Genomic DNA, 18,258 nt, shown 5'->3' on the forward strand with positions numbered 1-18,258 from the left:
AATAAAGGTCTCAAAAAACAGACGAGCGCAGGGTTCAATAAACAAATAATAAAGTACTTTTCTTTCTTTCTTTCCTTTCTTGTTTGTGCGTTGCGTGCGAGCTGTTGAAATCTGTGTCTCTGTTCCGCTCGGCCGCGACAGTCCCCCCCCCAACGCAATTCTGGCTACCCAAAGTAGGCTACCAGTGAAAACATCAACTTATTTTTTCCCACCGCTGCGGGGGGGGGGGGGGCTGCGGGAAGGCGGGGCTGCGGGAAGCCCCCATGAGGATCATCAGAACTCGTCGGCTCTGATTCATACCACATGCGATGTGATGTGCGCCGTTGATGATGCGGCCAGGCAGGTTAACTTCAGAGAGGGGGGCCCCATGACGGAACGGCCGGGCGTCGCTTAACGGGAGGATGGACCGCGTTAACCGTAACGGTAACGACGTACGGACACACGGACGGAGGGCAAAAACATTTGAGACAAAAACATTTAGCCAGGCTACTTTACAGTAGGCCTACTCAACGCACTTTATTACATTCCACCACTAAATAATACAGAGCTTAGCTATGGCAAACGTTGGAGGAAATAGGAATGATGGTGATTTGTATCACATTGTAAATCACATTACAGACTCCATCCTACCGAGAAGAGAGATGTCGCCATCATGTGGTAACGTTTAGCCAACGCATACAAATCCTTGGCTGGTAAACCAAACTATATTTTATCCTCAAGCTGCGCTGCTGACTGGCTAAACGAACGAAACATTTGCATCCACACGAATCCTGATTGGTTCATACTGTCAACTGACCAGCACGTTTTCTTGTATCCGCTGCTCTGCTTAACAACCAACACGGCATCAACAGGTTTGTGTACGTCTCTTCAGTTTAACATGATTAATATACGAGTTTATCTTGAAAGAATGTGGACTTACATGAACGGGTGTTACGGTGTTTAGTAGTTATACCCTTAACCAGCTGGTATCGGTTACCACTCAACGCCTTAAATTCTCACTGATCCAACACCATTGCTACTTGAAGCTGACCAAGCAGGAACAGTCAGAAAAACGTTTTATTATGCCGGGTTTGCCTACATTTTACAAAATAATAACAAAGCTCCGCGGTGCAACGCGCTGTTAGCTTATAGATCAGATATTTTAGGCAAGCGACACCATTCTTCGTGGAGGGGTGTTACAATGTTACCGAATTCATTTCAAATGTGGCGGTTTGTATGGTTTTGTGAAGTGACGACGTGGGTGGTCTGCTCTAGCCTCTGTATGCCCAGATAGGAATGACAGCAATAATAGGCTAATACGATTTAAGGACTGACAACATTACATTATGTTTTATTATACTTAGAAAACAGAAACTGTGTAATATGGTCTAGCCTATAGCTTAGGCTATAGTGTATTATCAGCAAAATGTAAATATAATTTACTATATCAAACGTGCACTTTTACATGGAAAGTCTAATTAAACCATAAAAGTCAGCCTGTCAGTCAGTGAGTTAATATCGGAAATTATATAGATAAATAACGGTCCCCGGCCGGAACTTGCCGGAAGATACGCGAAGCATCTGTGCCAGTCAGTCCGTTACCATGGAAACGTGGTAAACCCGTTGGTTTTTACAGGGACTAGCTTATAGCCGGTTGTGTTGTAAGTGTCTGTCGCTGTCTAGGCTATGTGTCAGCTGTCCGCCCTCAGTCTGAGCTCTGCACAGGTTGGTCAAATGTCGTAACCACACAATGATCCAAAACTGTGTGCTGTAATTCTACTCTAAATGGTAGTATTTTTTAAGCGTGGTCGGTCGTCGGTCGCTGTGTGACTGTGTGTACACGTAGCACCCCTGTGCGTAACGTTGTCATTAGCAGGACTGGACAAGCTATAGCCAGAGTGAAAGATGAAGCAGACACCCCCACAGCCCATTTTGTAGCCTAAAATTGTGTTTGCATATTCAACTTTTTCATAGATGGCTTCATAGACTTGATGACAGCACTATCATCAGTTTTTGTGTAACTAAATTAACGTTTACTTATGTTAATGTTTGTTTTCACATGATCTTTTTTAACCCCTCAATACTTGTACATAGCTGTTGGTCTTGACCTTTGGCTCTGTACTTGGTTGGCTCTTTTTTCTCTGCACTAAACATCGTATGAAATACTAAAGTTAAATTTTTCTTTGTAGTCTATAGTGGCACTGTACATGTGCTGACAGATGGGACTATACTAGCGATGTGGGTGAATTTGTAGAAGTAGTGTAAAGTGATATGTTGTGGCTAAAACACGGTGCAGCCGCTCCTATGCACAGCTTTTTGTGTATGTCTGTCTGTCTGTCCGTTTGAGCACAGTTGACATCATTGTGATGAAAGGCACTGCTCACTTCACACAAGTGTGATTTATTTAAATATATTATTTATATATATATTGTTAATAGATAAATTATATGTTATAGCAATTATTGCTCAGTAACAGGGGTCTGCTCTGCCTGTCTCTCCAGCTCTTTAGTTTAGTAAACAGAAAAAATATATATAGTTAATTTTATCCAATTATCCATTCAGTACCCATTCAATTGTATAGTGCTCCAGTTTTGATCTTGTCTGCTTATTCCTTTGTATCAGTTATCACTCCCCCCCCCTGTAACATGTATAAGTTCTCTCTCTCTCCTGATTTAATGAAAGTGGTATCCCGACCTGAAAATAGATTTTTCTGTTCACTAAAGAACTGGAGAGATTCCCTGTTCCTGAACAAACACTATAGCATCAGAATATATAACTATTGAACACTCATTTAAAAAAAAAAAAACATATCACAGCACCGATAATATATCCCATTTGATGTCAAAGCAGCATGCTCTCAAAACGCCGGGTGTTATATCGAGTGGCTAATCAGCTTTGCACGCCTTTATTTTTAGAGATGGGAGAGACTATAGAGAGATGCCTGTGGTGATCCTCCACCCCAGTGGAAGGTGGTGACCGGGGCAAAGCAAGGCGATGTGGCTGTGTAGCTGTCAGCCGTATAGCCGTAGACCATGAAAAAGATCTTCAACTTCACCAGGAAGAACAAGTTCTCCTCTTCTTCCTCCTCACTCAACCAAGGTTATTATAGTTTTGCATGTTTCATTAGTTTGTTTTTTATTCTGTTTTCATCTTTGAATTTTTAGTTTTGAATTCAAGCCCAGAACATGTTGTGAGCTTGTAGATCCGCTGTTTTTGAAGAACAATATTGGAAGATTTCAATGCTAGTCTTATGTATGAAATATTGTCAAAGACTAAAACAAAGGACATCTTAGGACTACGGACTAAAATAAATATGTGTTAGTTTTGCAACTACACACATTTCAATTAGTTATAGTTTTTGTTTAGTTTTTTAGCTATATTTTTATTTCGGTTGAGTTTTGTCAAGTCTACGTTTTGCTATTTTTGGCCAGTTTTAGTTAACTATTCTAATTCTTCTCCCTCAACGCCACCAGACAGTGGGAGTGTGCAGTCTGCACATGGCTATGAGCTGAAAGAGAAGGACCTGGGCAAGGTTCACAAAGCTGCCTCAGTGGGTGATGTGTCCAAGATCAAGCAGCTTGTCAAGAAGAATGATGTCAACCAGCCAGACAAGGAGAACAGGTGAGCAGCGGGACTCCCATCCGAGTGGTGGAAGAAGTATGCCGCTGTTTTTCACTTAAAGCTAAGCTCCACTATGTGACTTTCCTGTTCTACTCTAAGTTTGAACCCCAGGTCTTCTTCCGGTGCTGAAATTTGAACCACTGAGCTACTACTAGAGCATGCCTGCCTTTCTTCTCAGGGGAGACATGCAATCTTGCCCTTCAGGCAGGCCTACCACTTGTCAACAGCTGACAGGATCAAAATGTCCCAATAGAAGAGCAGGGAGACAGAATACAACCATCCCAATTATACAAGTTATATTGTATTAACATATAGGCCTACACTACCATACAGATTTGACAAAATAACATTGTAATCACAAATCAAAACAGTACATAGTACAGCTTTAAGTAAATACAACAATATAGAAAGAAATACACTGTTTCAAGCAAATACACTGTTTCATTCAAATTGTTACTTGAGTAGGAGTACAAAATTATCTTTCGCTAAGCCGTAGTCCAATGCCAGCTTACCAACCTTTGCTAAGCTGGCATCTGGTTCGACAAGTCATGGCCACATATCATTGGAGTCAATGTAATCTAGCCTTTGTACAGAAGATAATTAGCAGCATTAATAACAAGATTAATTAAGATTTATACTAATTAATAGTTAATACTAATACTAAGTAATAATAACACTGGTGAAAAGCTGTTGCTGGGGGACCTGCCACGGTGATTCCACCTAGTCTACCAGAGCGGTTGGAGGGGACTTTTCTCATTAATTTCCCCCAAGCTGAAATTGGCACCGGCAGGCTACACGTGCAGTTGAAGTGTTTATATCTTTGATAGCAGGTGTGTATTTGTCATGGTTACGGTCAGTGACTTCCAAATGGAGCCTTGGGGTCGGGTTCGAGTTCAACAAACCATATCACAAAGCAACTCGTATAGTACCACACTGTTCGTGTTTATTCATATTTATTCCAACAAGGGTTACTTTAATCCTTTTCTAACATTGGGTGGCGGAGATGTAGGGGGATAAGTTTGGTGAAAGGTCTAGTCACTGGCTTAACAATATACTTAAAGTACCAAAAGTAAATTTATTATTATTATTATTATTATCTTTTTTATTTGAATTTGTCAAAATCTTTCAGAAATCTACAAGCTTTGCGTGAGGGTCTACTCTAAATCAACCTGCCATGGTTTAATTTACATTAATGATTAATCCCTATTGATTCTCCCTCTACTCATCCATTTACCCAGCTATAATAAGTACAGGTATGCTTGAACCAAAATAACCAGAATAGCATGTGTGATAAATGTTATCTTATCAGACTTGTTGGAGTTTAGACACTGGGTCAAATGAACTTGACACTTAAAAGCCTACATGACATTATTTTGTTTCTTCTTATGTTTCAAAGTTGGATCTAGTTACCTCTGACCAGTAGTAATTGAATTGGGAGTTTTAAGTGGAGTGCTTTGGCAATGTAAACGTATGTTTTCTCATGCCAATAAAGCCCTTTGAATTGAATTGCCTAAGCTCATTTACACAAATGATTTCTCGCTAATGAGAATCGATAGCGAGGCACCTGTTGCTGTTAATTAAATGTAAAAATTAACAAATTCAAAATGGCACAAAAATACATTGTCAGGTGCTCTTTATAAGTGTTTGAGACAACCCTAAGCAACAATATTTCTAAGACCTACAGTAATGACATAAATAAAATGTATCCCAGTGCACATTAATACCTGTTAGAAACAATAGAAATAGAATTATTTCCAGGGAAAATTTGGCTTTTTATAGATCATCCACTCAGTTTTTTAAATCCATGTTTTGCAATGTGTACTGTATTCTATGGTTTGTAACATATTTAAACAAACCATAAATGTACAGACCCCTGTTTAATAACAGGGGTCTTCCTGTCTCTCCAGCCCTTTAGTAAACAGAAAATACATTTTCAGGTTCAAGGTTTTGCTTTATTGTTACATCTAAGAGTAAAACCTATTTTAGCAGACGAAATTAGAACTGGAACACAACCTGATTAATGATGTTTATGGAGTTATCTCTCCTGAAATACTGTAGGTGTCCCATCTGTAAATCCATTTTCTGTCTACTAAAGAGCTGGAGAGACTATCATTGGTCTCTGTAGCAATGATTACATTGTCTCCACCAGCCGAAGGCATGGGGAGAGTATGTTTTGCACTCTGTCTGTTTGTCCGTCCGTCTGTCTGCGTGCAGCTAATCTCCGGCACCGTTGGCCCGGTCGATGCCAAACTGCACACACACTCCCTGGATGCCAACGACGAACCTATAGCGCCACCATGAGGCCAATTTAGGAAAAACACATTTCTGTACATTACTCGTACATATTTTATCCTTACATCACGCAAATTGGTATACACTATCTCCATAGTCATGTAATCAACATGCACCTGTCCGCTTTCCCATATACCATCCAGATTGGCTAAGATTGCCTTTCAAAGTTTGTGGGATTGATCCATTTTGAACAAAATGTCTCAAATCTTGAACACGGCGTGTGATTTCTGTGAAATTATGCACACACAATCCCACTAGGCAGAGGAAGAAATGCAACTTAAATGTTTATACCTAACTGCACCGATCTGTGTACAACTTTGTACTGTATGCGCACTACTACACGTTATGAATACACTGTTATGCCCTGTTATACAATCACGAGAAATGGTAAATGGTGCATTTATATAGCGCCTTTCCAAGGTGCTTTATTTGTGCATTACATTCACCCATTCACACACACATTCATGGCTGCGGAAACCATGCAAGGCACCAACCAGCACATCAGGAGCAATTAGGAGTTCAGTGTCTTGCTCAAGGACACTTCGACACCAACTCTGGGGGAGCCCAGGTTTGAACAGGCAACCTTGCGGTTGCTATCCAGCCACTCTACCCCTGAGCCACCGTCGCCCCACCAGACAACAGATTATTGCAAAAAAAAACAACAACGAAACATGTTTGTAATACTCCTACACATTTGGCCCAAGCATCACAAAAGCTATTATCCTGGTTTTAGACCAGTCCCCCGAGAGGCACTTTTTCTAGTTTGTCTCTGTAGCAATGGAATCTATCATTGCTACACAGTATTAATATAGAGCGTTACCCTTTTAACAAAACATGTGTTCTTTTAACCAAAATATCACTTGTACACCTTTTAATCAGTTCCTTGTTTTGAACAGAGATACCTCGGCTCAGTGTGTGAAGGTTTGCATGTAAAACATCACCACCCTTTTCTCTGTTACAGGACAGCTCTTCATATTGCCTGTGCCAATGGCCATGTGGAGGTGGTTCACTTCCTGGTTGAGGGCAAAGCCAAGCTTAACCTATGTGACAGTCAAAACAGATCCGCCTTGATGAAGGTAATCGCCATGGATCTTTTCCACTTTAATAATAATAATAATAATAAACTTTATTTGTATAGCACCTTTCATACATAAATGTAGCGCAAAGTGCTTCACAGGGCAAAAATAGAATACAATAAAACATAAGTAGTAAAAATGATAAAACAATGGCAAAGAACAACATTGAATATAAGAACATAAAATAAATAAAAACAAATAAAAACAAATAAAAACAAATAAAAACAAATAAAATAATAATAAAAACACCACATGCAGCAAATCAGTCAGGGCAGGGTGGGAACGTGCAAATTAAAACTCAATTAAAAGCAATGTTGTAGAAGTGGGTCTTGAGCTGAGCTTTAAAAATGTCTACAGAGGCTGCCTGACGAAGGTACAGTGGGAGTTTGTTCCATGCAGACGGCCCATAGAAGCAAAAAGCTGCTTCCCCGTATTTTTTAGTTGCCATTTTTTTTGGCAACGCGAGCAGGCCAGCAGTGGAAGACCTTAGGGGGCGGTTTGGGACATATTTAGGGAGGCAGTCATTTAGGTAGGAAGGTGCAAGGCCATTGAGAGCTTTATAGACAAGTAAAAGAATTTTAAAATCAATCCTAAAAACAACCGGAAGCCAGTGCAGTGATGCCAAAACTGGAGTAATATGTTCTCTCATCTTAGTTCTAGTTAAAACTCTGGCTGCTGCATTTTGGACGAGTTGTAATCTGTCAGTTGTTTTCTTAGGCAGTCCTGAATAAAGTGCATTGCAGTAGTCAAGCCGAGAGAAAACAAAGGCGTGGATTAGCGTTTTTGCATCGTCCAAGGACAGATGGGCTCTGATTCGTGCAATATTTCTAAGGTGAAAAAAGGCAATCTTGGTAACATGATTAATGTGAGAATTAAAATTCAATTCAGAATCAATAATAACCCCCAGGTTCTTTACTGTACTGTTACTTTCTACAGTCAGGTTACCAAGTCTGCTTATTATTGATTGTTTCTGCTCACTAGAACCGATTATGAGAACTTCTGTCTTATCCTCATTTAGCTTGAGAAAGTTCTCACTCATCCAACATTTAATGCTACACAAACAGGTCAACAGCGGGTCTAAAGCACAGGGATCATCTGGAGCAACAGAAAGATAAAGTTGGGTATCATCAGCATAGAAATGAAAATTGACTCCGTGATTGGTAATGAGTTCGCCCAATGGCAGTATGTACAAAGAGAAAAGCAAGGTCTGTTTGATAGGAGGAAAACCAGGACAGGGCCGTACCAGACAGGCCTATCCAGTGCTCCAGACGCTGTATTAAAATTGAATGATCAATCGTGTCAAATGCAGCCGTTAAATCTAGAAGTAAGAGAACAGATACATGTTTCTTGTCGGCAGACATCCTAAGATCATTCATTACTTTTACAAGTGCTGTTTCTGTGCTGTGGCCTTTCCTAAAGCCAGATTGGAATTTGTTGTGCACATTATTATTCTGTAGAAACATATCCAATTGATGAAAAATGCATTTTTCTAAAACCTTGCCCAGAAAGGGTAGATTTGAAATTGGTCGATAGTTACCCAAAACGGAGGGATCAAGATTGTGTTTCTTGAGTAGGGGCCTAACTACAGCAGTCTTCAGTGAGTCTGGGAAGACACCTGATTGTAGAGAGCTGTTTACGATTTTTAGTATATCTCCAATCACACTGTCCAAGACCTCTTTGAGAAAGGTGGTGGGAATTGTATCCAATGAACAGGAGGATGATGTCATCTGTGATATGGTTTTGCGGAGTTCGTCTTCATCAATTTCGCAGAACGTTAATAGGCTCCCCCTGGGGAGATCTACCCTGGGACCATTAGCTGCTGTTTGAATGTTTGTGCTAGCAGCAGCACCATTCATAATATCAGCTCTAATGTTAAAAATGTTGTTATCAAAAAAGCATGCAAACTCATTACACTTAGCTTTAGAGGCCGGGAATGACTGCTTGTAGGACTGGGGGGGGGGGGGGGGGTTTATAAGCCGTTCAATGGTAGAGAAAAGGACTCTGGCATTTTTCTTGTTCTCATTAATAATGCCAGAGAAATATGCCTGTCTTGCTAGTTTAAGAACTATGTGAGCCAGCCTTGATGTGCCATCTAATGTATTTCACGGGATGTCATGCATTTGTTTGCTATGGCTCGGTTTCAGATAATGTTTTCAGAACCACATTTGGGCCTTGCTCAGGAAGTAGTACTACTAACCCTGAGATCGTGGAACCCAGAACATAGAACTTCAAAGTAAACAAGAAAAAAAAATAAGTACCACAATTGTTTTGGTCGTGTTGCGGCGTGCTATGAGCTTGTAGATCTGCTATGTTTTAACTTGGTGGTTCTCAACCAGTTGTCCTTGACGAGGTTCCAGCTAAATGATGGAAAGTTGGTAACCATGTGGACCCTTATTAGATCTCTTTCTCGAGAGTGTAAAATGAAACCAAATTAACCTTTACTGGTCCATTTGTGTTTAATTTTACGCTCTCAAGAGTAAAAATTATTGTTAAAAATCTGCATTACTTACCGGTACTTACTTAGAGAAGTCCAACGACAACTAAATATTCTTAAGTTTAGCCTAAGTCCGAGAGGTTAAATCATGTCATCAAATGGTGGTCTGTGGCTCAAATGCTGAATAAATAATGGACCTTAATATGAAAAGGATTGAAAACCACAGTTTGAGCTAATGTTCTTCCCCCAGAATATGAATGCTGTGCCTCAAGTGGTAATTAAAGGACCACTTTTCAACGTATCTTCATATAATTGGTCCTCACTAATGATCATGATAAAGTAGCAAAAAATAAATAAAAAATGTAGTGTCTCATAGGAGGGCTTTGGGCAGTTCAGAAAGAAAAAATAAATGGTGGTATTTTATCATGATCATTAGTGAGGACCAATTATGTGAAGATAGGTTGAAAAGTGATGAAGTGGTAATTAAGTGTGTACTCCGTGTCCACCACGGCAGGCGGTGCAGTGCCAGCATGAACGCTGTGTCAGCATCCTGCTGGAGAACCATGCAGATCCCAACCTGGCGGACACCAACGGGGACACAGCCCTGCACATGGCTGCAGCCATCCCTTCCATCTCCTCTGCTGCACTGCTGCTGGAGCACAGGGCTGCCGTTGACGCCCAGAACAAGGTGACTCCCCCTGTCTGCATGTGGGGCCGACTGACTGACTGGCACAGCACGTTGTTCTAGGCCTCAGACCAATGGTTCTCAATTGTTTTTAATATGATTTTGGCCGCAGAGCCCCATCTGAAACTACCCCCCCCCCCCCCCCCCCCCTCATCCCAGTACAAGATTTGCGTTGTTAAAGCGGTTTTAAAATATATTAAACGTTTTCCAATGTTTTTTTTCAGACTTCATGTGAGTGTTTGAATTGGTAAAACTAGCAATAGAATGTTCAGAAGCATCTTCCATACCCTAAAGCTAGTATATATTTTTTGGTTATTCTTTTTAAATCATCATTGTTCTAGACTGTTTGTTCAGTAACAGGATTCTCTCCATATCCGTACCTCCAGCTCTTTATTAAACAGAAAATACATTTCAGGTAGGTGGTAAAATGTCAGGAGAGAGTATCCATTTATCAGCTTCATTTCTTTTGTATCATCATTTCCAATTCCAACTTCACTGGTTTAATCTGTATCTTCTCTGATTTCTCTATCCTGGATAGAATTGGTATTCCCACCTGAAAATGCATTATTTTATTTAGAGCTGGAGAGACATGTAGACCTATGTTACCGAACAAACACTCTAACAATGAGTGGCATCAGAATATAGAGCTATTTAACAGTTATTTTACCAAACAAAATCGCTTACCCTACCTGTTAATTGTCTCTGATATTTCATAAAAGCATACATACAGCGCTGATTTGATGAGGGTCCTCCTTTCACATTGTTTCACAAATCACGGATTGGGACATTTTAGTTGTGAGATTTGTTTTAGCTTTAATCCCTGTGATTTGCTTCCAGGAGGGTGTCAGCCCCCTGACCACGGCAATTCGTAAGAGTCACGTGGAGATGGCCGAGTTTCTCCTCAAGGATGGTGCCGACATCAACGTTAAGGACCAGGATCAAAGGTCATTTGCTGGTCAACATGCATTACGTTTCTGTTGGGCAGAAGCATCCTATCTATATTTTAACTTTTTGTGATTTTTTTTGTTGGTAAATCAAGCCCCACCTACACTAACTACAGCGTCACACAGAAGTAGCAATAGCAGATCTGCAAGTAATCTGGACAAATAGTGTAACTAGACGATTTTAAAGCACCGTAAATTAATTTTTATTAATTTTTTGCCGCATTTGAAAATATAAAATAATTAAATATGGCCCGTTTTGGCTTTATTATTGGTTTTGTTCAATTGCGGCAAAAAATAAATTGTCAATTGTCATTTCTTTGTATATATCTTGTATTAATTTGTCATATCTGCCCCGTGCAACAGAAATGTTTTTATTTATATGTTCAAAACCAAATTCAATCAATTCAATCATCAATCACAATTATTTGTCACACAATTAATCCTCAATTGATATCTTCTGCCGAAATGGCTGGGTACTGACCAGTGTGGTTTTTGTCAGGACAAAATCTACGGTTGATTTTGTTCGGCTAAAATGTATTTTGGCAGGCCTTGATGCCGTCGTAATGACTGATTTTACACTTGCTGAAAATAGCAGATCTTCAAGCTCACAACGCGTCGCAGCGCAACACGTTGTGAGCTTGTAGATCTGCTATTTTCAGCATGCAACAAAGTGTAAAATGACTTCGGATCTCTTGTCCACTAGTACCCTTCCTAGCATTTTAGTCTAGTTTTTAGCTGTTGACGAAAAATGTCAATATATTTAGTCTTAGCTTTAGTCATCATAGTTTTCATTAAATTTTCGTCAGTGAAAAAAAGTAGTCGACGAACATTATTCGTCTTAGTTTTAGTCGACGAAATCAACACTGGTACTGACACTGTGTAATACCACTGTCATTGTCACTCTGCCTAAAGGACACCATTGATGCTGGCTGCTGGAAACGGACATACGTGCATGGTGCGACTGCTCCTGCAGTTTGGCGCCGACATTACACTGCAGGACGCCAGTGGCTGCACCGCTGACAGCCATGCAGTGAGGAATCAGCACCATGCGTAAGCGCTTTTTAAAGAATTTGCATCAATCCGGCTTCTAACTTGCGCACTCCACACACTCACAAGTCTCACGTTTTAGCTCTGGCCCCAAACAATTTAGTTTAAAGTGTCATAGTCTTGCGTAGCCAGCAACTATTCCACAATCTCTGAATGCTATATAGAGTCTGGAACTACACCTCCAGAAATATGAGTAAGGAAGCTGACATTTCTGTTCACAAAAATATCTATATTTTAAAATATCAGTGCATTAAAAAAAAACAAAAAACATATTCTGCTAAGCAGCAAGCTATATATGTTAGATTATTTCTTTATATTAGGTTAAGTTTTTGCGACTGTAAAGACGAAATGGACTGTAAAGACTTTATCACTTACTCATGATAGAGCTTCCGTTGCTCCAGACGGAAGCATTTGAAAATTGCAAGAGTCTAGTCTGGCAACGCAGCACTAAAAGTGTCACAATATGAAATGGACTGTTAGGACTACAGGTTGGCCTTTCAGTCTCTGCTCTGATAGTTACACGCTGGTGGAAGCTTCCTTGGCATCCGGAGGTCACTGCTATTTGCTCTGTGTGCGGGTCGACTATTGCATCATCACTGTGATGTCAGTCACGCCCAAATATGGAGATCTATGTCAGTCTTGCCTATATTAGTAAACCCTATTCCGCTGGTATCATCACAACCACTTCAGTGTAGTAGGTGCCAGTTACTTTGATTGGGTACGTTTTTTTTGCAGTCTTCAAACTTCAAATTGCTCTACTCTACGATTCGTTGCCACCAAAAGCCGTCATGTCAAGTACACTAACCAAGTCTGCCGACTGGAGCCCGAATCTTGTGAGTGGGGATCTTTTCTCCTGTCCCGAGGACGAGTCTTTGGCCCACTGCATCAGCGAAGACTGCCGCATGGGGAAAGGCATTGCGTTGCCCTTCAAGAACAAGTTTGGCGGCGTGGACGAGCTGAAGGCACAGGGCAAGGTCCCGGGACAGTGTGCCGTGCTGAAGAGAGGTGGGCGGTTCGTCTACTATCTGATCACAAAGGAACGGGCCCATGACAAACCCACGTACGAAAGCCTCCGACAGAGCCTATTGGACATGAGGTCGCACTGCATGGAGAACGGCGTAACCGATGTATCGATGCCGCGGATAGGTTGTGGCCTTGATAAACTGAAATGGGATAACGTCAGTGAGGTATTGAAGGACGTTTTCCAACACACTGGTATCTCTATCACAGTCTACAGCCTCCCGGAGAAGGGCACATCTAAGCCACAGCAGGGCCCTATAGGCCGAAGACGTCACATCTACACAGGACTGGGTTGACTCCTCGTGTGCTAAAATAAAATCGTACAACATAACCACCACTCACTTCCTGTGTACTGACTTCAGCTGGAGGTAGTGATTCTCAACTTTTTTCTTTTAAAGGACCCCCAGTTTGATATGCAATTAGGCAAAGAGTGCCATAACTTCCATTCCTGAGTACCAACATCATCAGATGGGGAACTTGATGCCCCCAAATATGGTCATCCCTAACCCCAATCTCTGAGCCTGCGCAGTGGTGTGGTCGTACGTGGTTGTACCACCCAGGCACCCACAATCCCTGCCGTCACCCATAAGACACCAAATCGATACAATTTTTATATTCAGAAAGGTTTAAATTCCAAGTATTACCATGGCAGTCCTCAACCAGGTATTTGGACAACCCCACCAGAAGGGTTGATCATCGATTGGGCTTTTTCAAATTGATATAGTGCCAGACCCGGTCAATGGTCTTTTTTTTTGTTTGGCAGAGGGAAGTTTGAACAATGCTGTGCTGCTGGGGGGATGCTCAGAGTCTCAGACAGTTATTTTAGTGTTCAATGTTGTGTCTCTGTCTCAGGTGTTCACTCCTCATCATTGAGCACGGCACCAAGCTGTCCCCGTCTCATCAGCTTCCCAGCAGAAGTCCTCTGCGTGGAAGTGAAGCAGCCTTCTCTCTGGGAGGACCAGCCACTGACAAAGACGGTATAGGAAAACTACAGCTAATCAAACTGATCTCCATCGCATGTAACGATTTATCGTAAATCGATTAAGTAAAATCGTGATGCAAACAGCAGAGGGCGTTTAAAAAAAGAAAAAAGCCTATTACTTGATTATAAAAAAAACTATCGATCTATGAAGCAATCGATCAATACCCGATCCCTATTTTGGGCATGGGTGAAAAGTAAAAAAAGAGAAGTCGTGAGGGGCACTCTTACCATCATACATAATCACACATCTCATTCAGTGCTCAGCAAATAATTTCCATGGTACACACAGACACACACAGCTGAGCATAGGAAGGCTGGCACCCCCTGGGGCGGCAGTGAATAAGTCACCATCCATCATCACTGGATTATGGAATTTTCTATTGTACATCATATACGTTGCGGGTTTTCAGCGAGCTCACGCAGTTTCTGTAGGAACTGCTTTTGTAGTTATTCAAAGGAATCAATGGTTGTAGCCCCATTCCATTGGTATTGAAGAATTGCTATGTGGTTGTGTCAGACTTGGTATCGGATGCCTGTTCATCACTGACTTTGATTATGTTATTTATCCCTCATGCATGACTGGATCCAGAGCATGGATCAAATTGTGTGTCTCAGTGCTTCCCAACCTTGTCTGGATCAGGGTCCACTTCCAAAGTCATGGAAGCGTTTGTGGCCCACACTTAGCATAAGTGGACAGATGTGTGGCCCGCACGTGCTTTTAATACAATATGCCAGACCCCCGCCATGTCTCGGGATTATTTCTTAAAATCCTCCTTTGCCAAAATGAGAAATCTCGGGTTTCTTTAATGTCAATTAATCCAGAATGAATAGTATTTTATTTTCCGTTCGTTAGCTGTTTTTTAGCATCCATCGCTAGCCTCCGATGGCTCCCATGGTGTGACGTCATCTATAACTCCTTCGATTTTAAGATTTTATTATTAACTTTTAAAGCTCTTAACACATTCAGACCGTACGTGTGGGAACGTCATAACTAATCCAACCGACGGATTCATAGGATGTGTGTACACACGCATTTTCATTGATATCAAACGAGAGTAAAATATTCAGATTCTTTTTTGGGGTCTTTAAAACGACCCCAAACATATTTGGGGTTGTCTACTCAGTATATTGTGAGCATCCCAGTTTTAAGCTTGATTCAGTATTTTTAGGTATTTGATATTTAGCTGCCCCGCCTCCTTCCTATATGAACCCATTGTAATTTCAAACTCCACTAATATGTGGGGGGTCCCATGTTTTTTCTATAACTTGTTTTTCATTAATTTAATGACAATATTTATTGTATTTAATTGTTTTCATTTCCCCCCAAAATGACAAACGAATGAATGAAAAAGTTATTGAAAAATCACACCCGTGTGAAGTGAGGGGTGCTCTTATCATCTATCATCTATCATCTATGTTTTCTTTGTGTAGCACAGAAATAGCCAATTTGCTCGTCTACATATGATGTAAATTCTCCATTCATTGTCAATGGGAATTTAATGTTTGTTAGGACAAAAATCTACATAGCTGAATATAGGAGGGCCTAACGGTCCCAGGGCATAAAGTTCTCAGTCCTGGGGACTGATTTCAGTCCTGAGGATCTCATAGGGGTCATTTAATGAGATCAGTGCAGATTTGCAAAAAAAAACAAATCAGTCTTGGGATTGTTTTTGGATTTAAGCCCTGCAGTCCCCTCACACATTAGAAGGACTAACTAACTAGAAGGACAATATAATTCACCAGAACCAAGGATGGGTGTTTTAAATAAGTCCAACATGGTTAAAATGGAGTTTGGAGTTACAGTGGGTTTTTATAGGAAGTCTGAAAAATAATGCCAAATATCTAAACACTGAAGCAACTTCTGGGGAGCTCAGAAACGCCTGAGTAGACACACAAATTGTGTCCTTTTGAGGATATTTGTATAAAAAAAATCATACTTGTGGGACGTGAGGGGCGCCCTTATCATCATACATCACAAAAGTCATTCCGGCCATTCACTTTTGGCGTCTTCACTTTTCTGCCCTCACTTTTATCTTCAATATGTACTTTGCTCAGCCAATCAAATCGTCGCTATGGGGTGATCAGCCAATCACAAGCCAATGTTTGTGTTTACACAAACCCGGAAAGCTGGGCATAGGAGGCGCTATCGCCCCACGGAAATAATGATTATGTGATTCTAGTATTTTTAGTAGCATTTTAAGAGTTTTAATTTTAATTTCCGTGCTAATATCGTTAAGCACAATATTTGACTACACGTTGTACTGTGTTGCAGATACTGAGGACAATTCACAATCTGAGTCGGCAAGTCGGTGAGTAGGCCTATACATTTCTCTTGGTGGTACGTACACTCAGTTAGTTGTCATGAATCAATTTCCCTTCTCAAATCCTTCTTCCCTGTTCAGGGCTTCAAAAAGTGCCGTGGATGATTGGCCATCATCAGGAGACGATGACGAATTAGATTTAACACCAGAGGTGATTGTTCACATATAAGATTAAAAGAAACATTTATTTGTTACTAAAGGATTGATTCAGATGCACACATCATTTCTTCACATTCTTCCTTCCTTGTCTTTTCAGAAACCACAGAAAGTGAACTTGAAGAAACTGATTGCTTCCAAGAAGGGAGAAAATGCTGGTAATAGTCCCCCCCTTCCCTCCCCCCTTAATAGATTGAGGTTGTCTGACAGTGGTGGACAAAGTAAACTTAAGTATTCAAAAGTACAAATTACAGTACCTTTTCTTTATCAATGCGTCGCTGTATTAACATTTTTAACAATTCAAAAATACTAACTGGGTTAAGTGGTTAATGTTAGTATAAGTAAGGGTCCCAAGAATCCCTTGGAAATGTAGTGGAGTCAAAAGTAAATCATTTCTATTTTGAAGTGTAGCAGAGTGAAAGTCATATACTTAAAAAATCCAACTTAGTCCACCACTGTTGTTTTGGTCGTAGTAACCTCTTGCCCTACCTTTCCTGTAGCTTCCACACAACCCGACAGATCCTCAAGCGGTGTCGCGTCTGCGCCCGAGAGCCAGCACAGAGTCCTCCAGAGAACCCCGTCCTTCCCTAAGGCTTTACCAGATAGCCAAGCTCCTCACAACCCATTAGCTCCCCCTTCTGCTCCCTTTTCCAATGAACCTCCCCGGATGACGCACACCCTTCTCCAGAGCTCCAGAAAGGTAAAATAATCATGTTAATAAAACGTCAGTTTAAAGGTCTGTGACATGTTCCGTGTTTTCTCCCTCTCCTTCTATTCCTGCACCTCAATGCCTCCGGTGGAACTGAGCCAGAAGGTAACAATGACACCTCACAGCAGCCTTCAACTAGCAGAACGAGATCAGACTCGCCTGAGGGGAGCCCAGAAGCAGAAAACTCTGAGGAGGAGGAGGAGGAGGAGGAGGAGGAGGAGGAGGAGGAGGAGGAGGAGGATGAAGAGGAGGAGGATGATGATGAAGAGGATGATGAAGATGACGAAGATGATGACGACGACGACGACGAAGATGTTGAAGACGAGGATGAGGAAGATGATGATGAAGAGCAAGACGGTGAGGAAGAGGAGGGTGACAATGCTGCTGTCTCTGTCCCAGAGAAGAACACTGGAAGGCATATACAAGAGCCCCCCTGTGCTGGAACCGTCGAGGTTAGCGGTGGCGGCACAGATGAACCTACTGACGTGTCTGACTGCACAGCAGCTGGTGCTGCTCTCGTGGGTACGGCCGAGGACGTAGAGGCACAGAAGAACGCAATGAGCGCAGAGGGCACGACTAACAAAACCGTCACCACAGCAGGAACCTCAAGTATAGGTTTGCCGATGACACTAGACCTAGAGGATGGCTTCATTGTGTCAGCCATCAGGGTAGAAGCCAAGTTTTCCGATGAGGATGACAGCCTTGGAAAGGTTCACGAAGGAGATTTTGATAAAGAAGGCAATGGCGATCTTCCAGAAGGTGATGATCGTGGCATTGATTCCGGGAGTGATGAACCAGACCATGTCGATACGATATGGAATGACAGTGATGATGACGTTGAAGTTGATCAAAAGGTTGCTTCTGGTCGCTCCACAGTACTCGCCAGGAGAAGCCGCATGATAGCCGGGGGAGAGAGGGAGGACGTTTCAGACGGTTCTTTAACACCTAAAGACGACGACGAGGGATTAAATGACAATATTTCTAAAGCAGGG

The 18,258-nt window shown here is 41.5% G+C and overlaps 1 protein-coding gene across 6 annotated transcripts in view; it reads left to right on the top strand.

The window, feature by feature from the left end:
* Positions 1-717: 717 nt before the first annotated feature.
* ankrd26 (ankyrin repeat domain containing 26) overlaps positions 718-18,258 on the top strand; it is a 51,927-nt gene continuing 34,386 nt past the window's right edge. For 4 of the 6 annotated variants that reach the window (XM_080761657.1, XM_080761660.1, XM_080761662.1 and 1 more), the window contains exons 1-12: positions 1,628-1,704; positions 2,895-3,078; positions 3,453-3,600; positions 6,854-6,968; positions 9,917-10,090; positions 10,925-11,031; positions 11,944-12,081; positions 13,951-14,075; positions 16,353-16,389; positions 16,483-16,552; positions 16,658-16,715; positions 17,058-17,257. In XM_080761657.1, coding sequence (XP_080617783.1) covers positions 3,012-3,078; positions 3,453-3,600; positions 6,854-6,968; positions 9,917-10,090; positions 10,925-11,031; positions 11,944-12,081; positions 13,951-14,075; positions 16,353-16,389; positions 16,483-16,552; positions 16,658-16,715; positions 17,058-17,257 — 1,239 coding nt within the window. In that variant the 5' untranslated portion in view covers positions 1,628-1,704; positions 2,895-3,011. Of the gene's footprint in view, positions 858-1,627; positions 1,705-2,894; positions 3,079-3,452; positions 3,601-6,853; positions 6,969-9,916; positions 10,091-10,924; positions 11,032-11,943; positions 12,082-13,950; positions 14,076-16,352; positions 16,390-16,482; positions 16,553-16,657; positions 16,716-17,057; positions 17,258-18,258 lie in introns of those variants that run through there. The other 2 variants (XM_080761659.1, XM_080761658.1) reach the window with 2 other exon arrangements.

The sequence above is a fragment of the Protomyctophum bolini genome, assembly GCF_963924005.1.
Source record: "Protomyctophum bolini genome assembly, chromosome: 4".
In the NCBI taxonomy this organism is placed as follows: Eukaryota; Metazoa; Chordata; class Actinopteri; order Myctophiformes; family Myctophidae; genus Protomyctophum; species Protomyctophum bolini.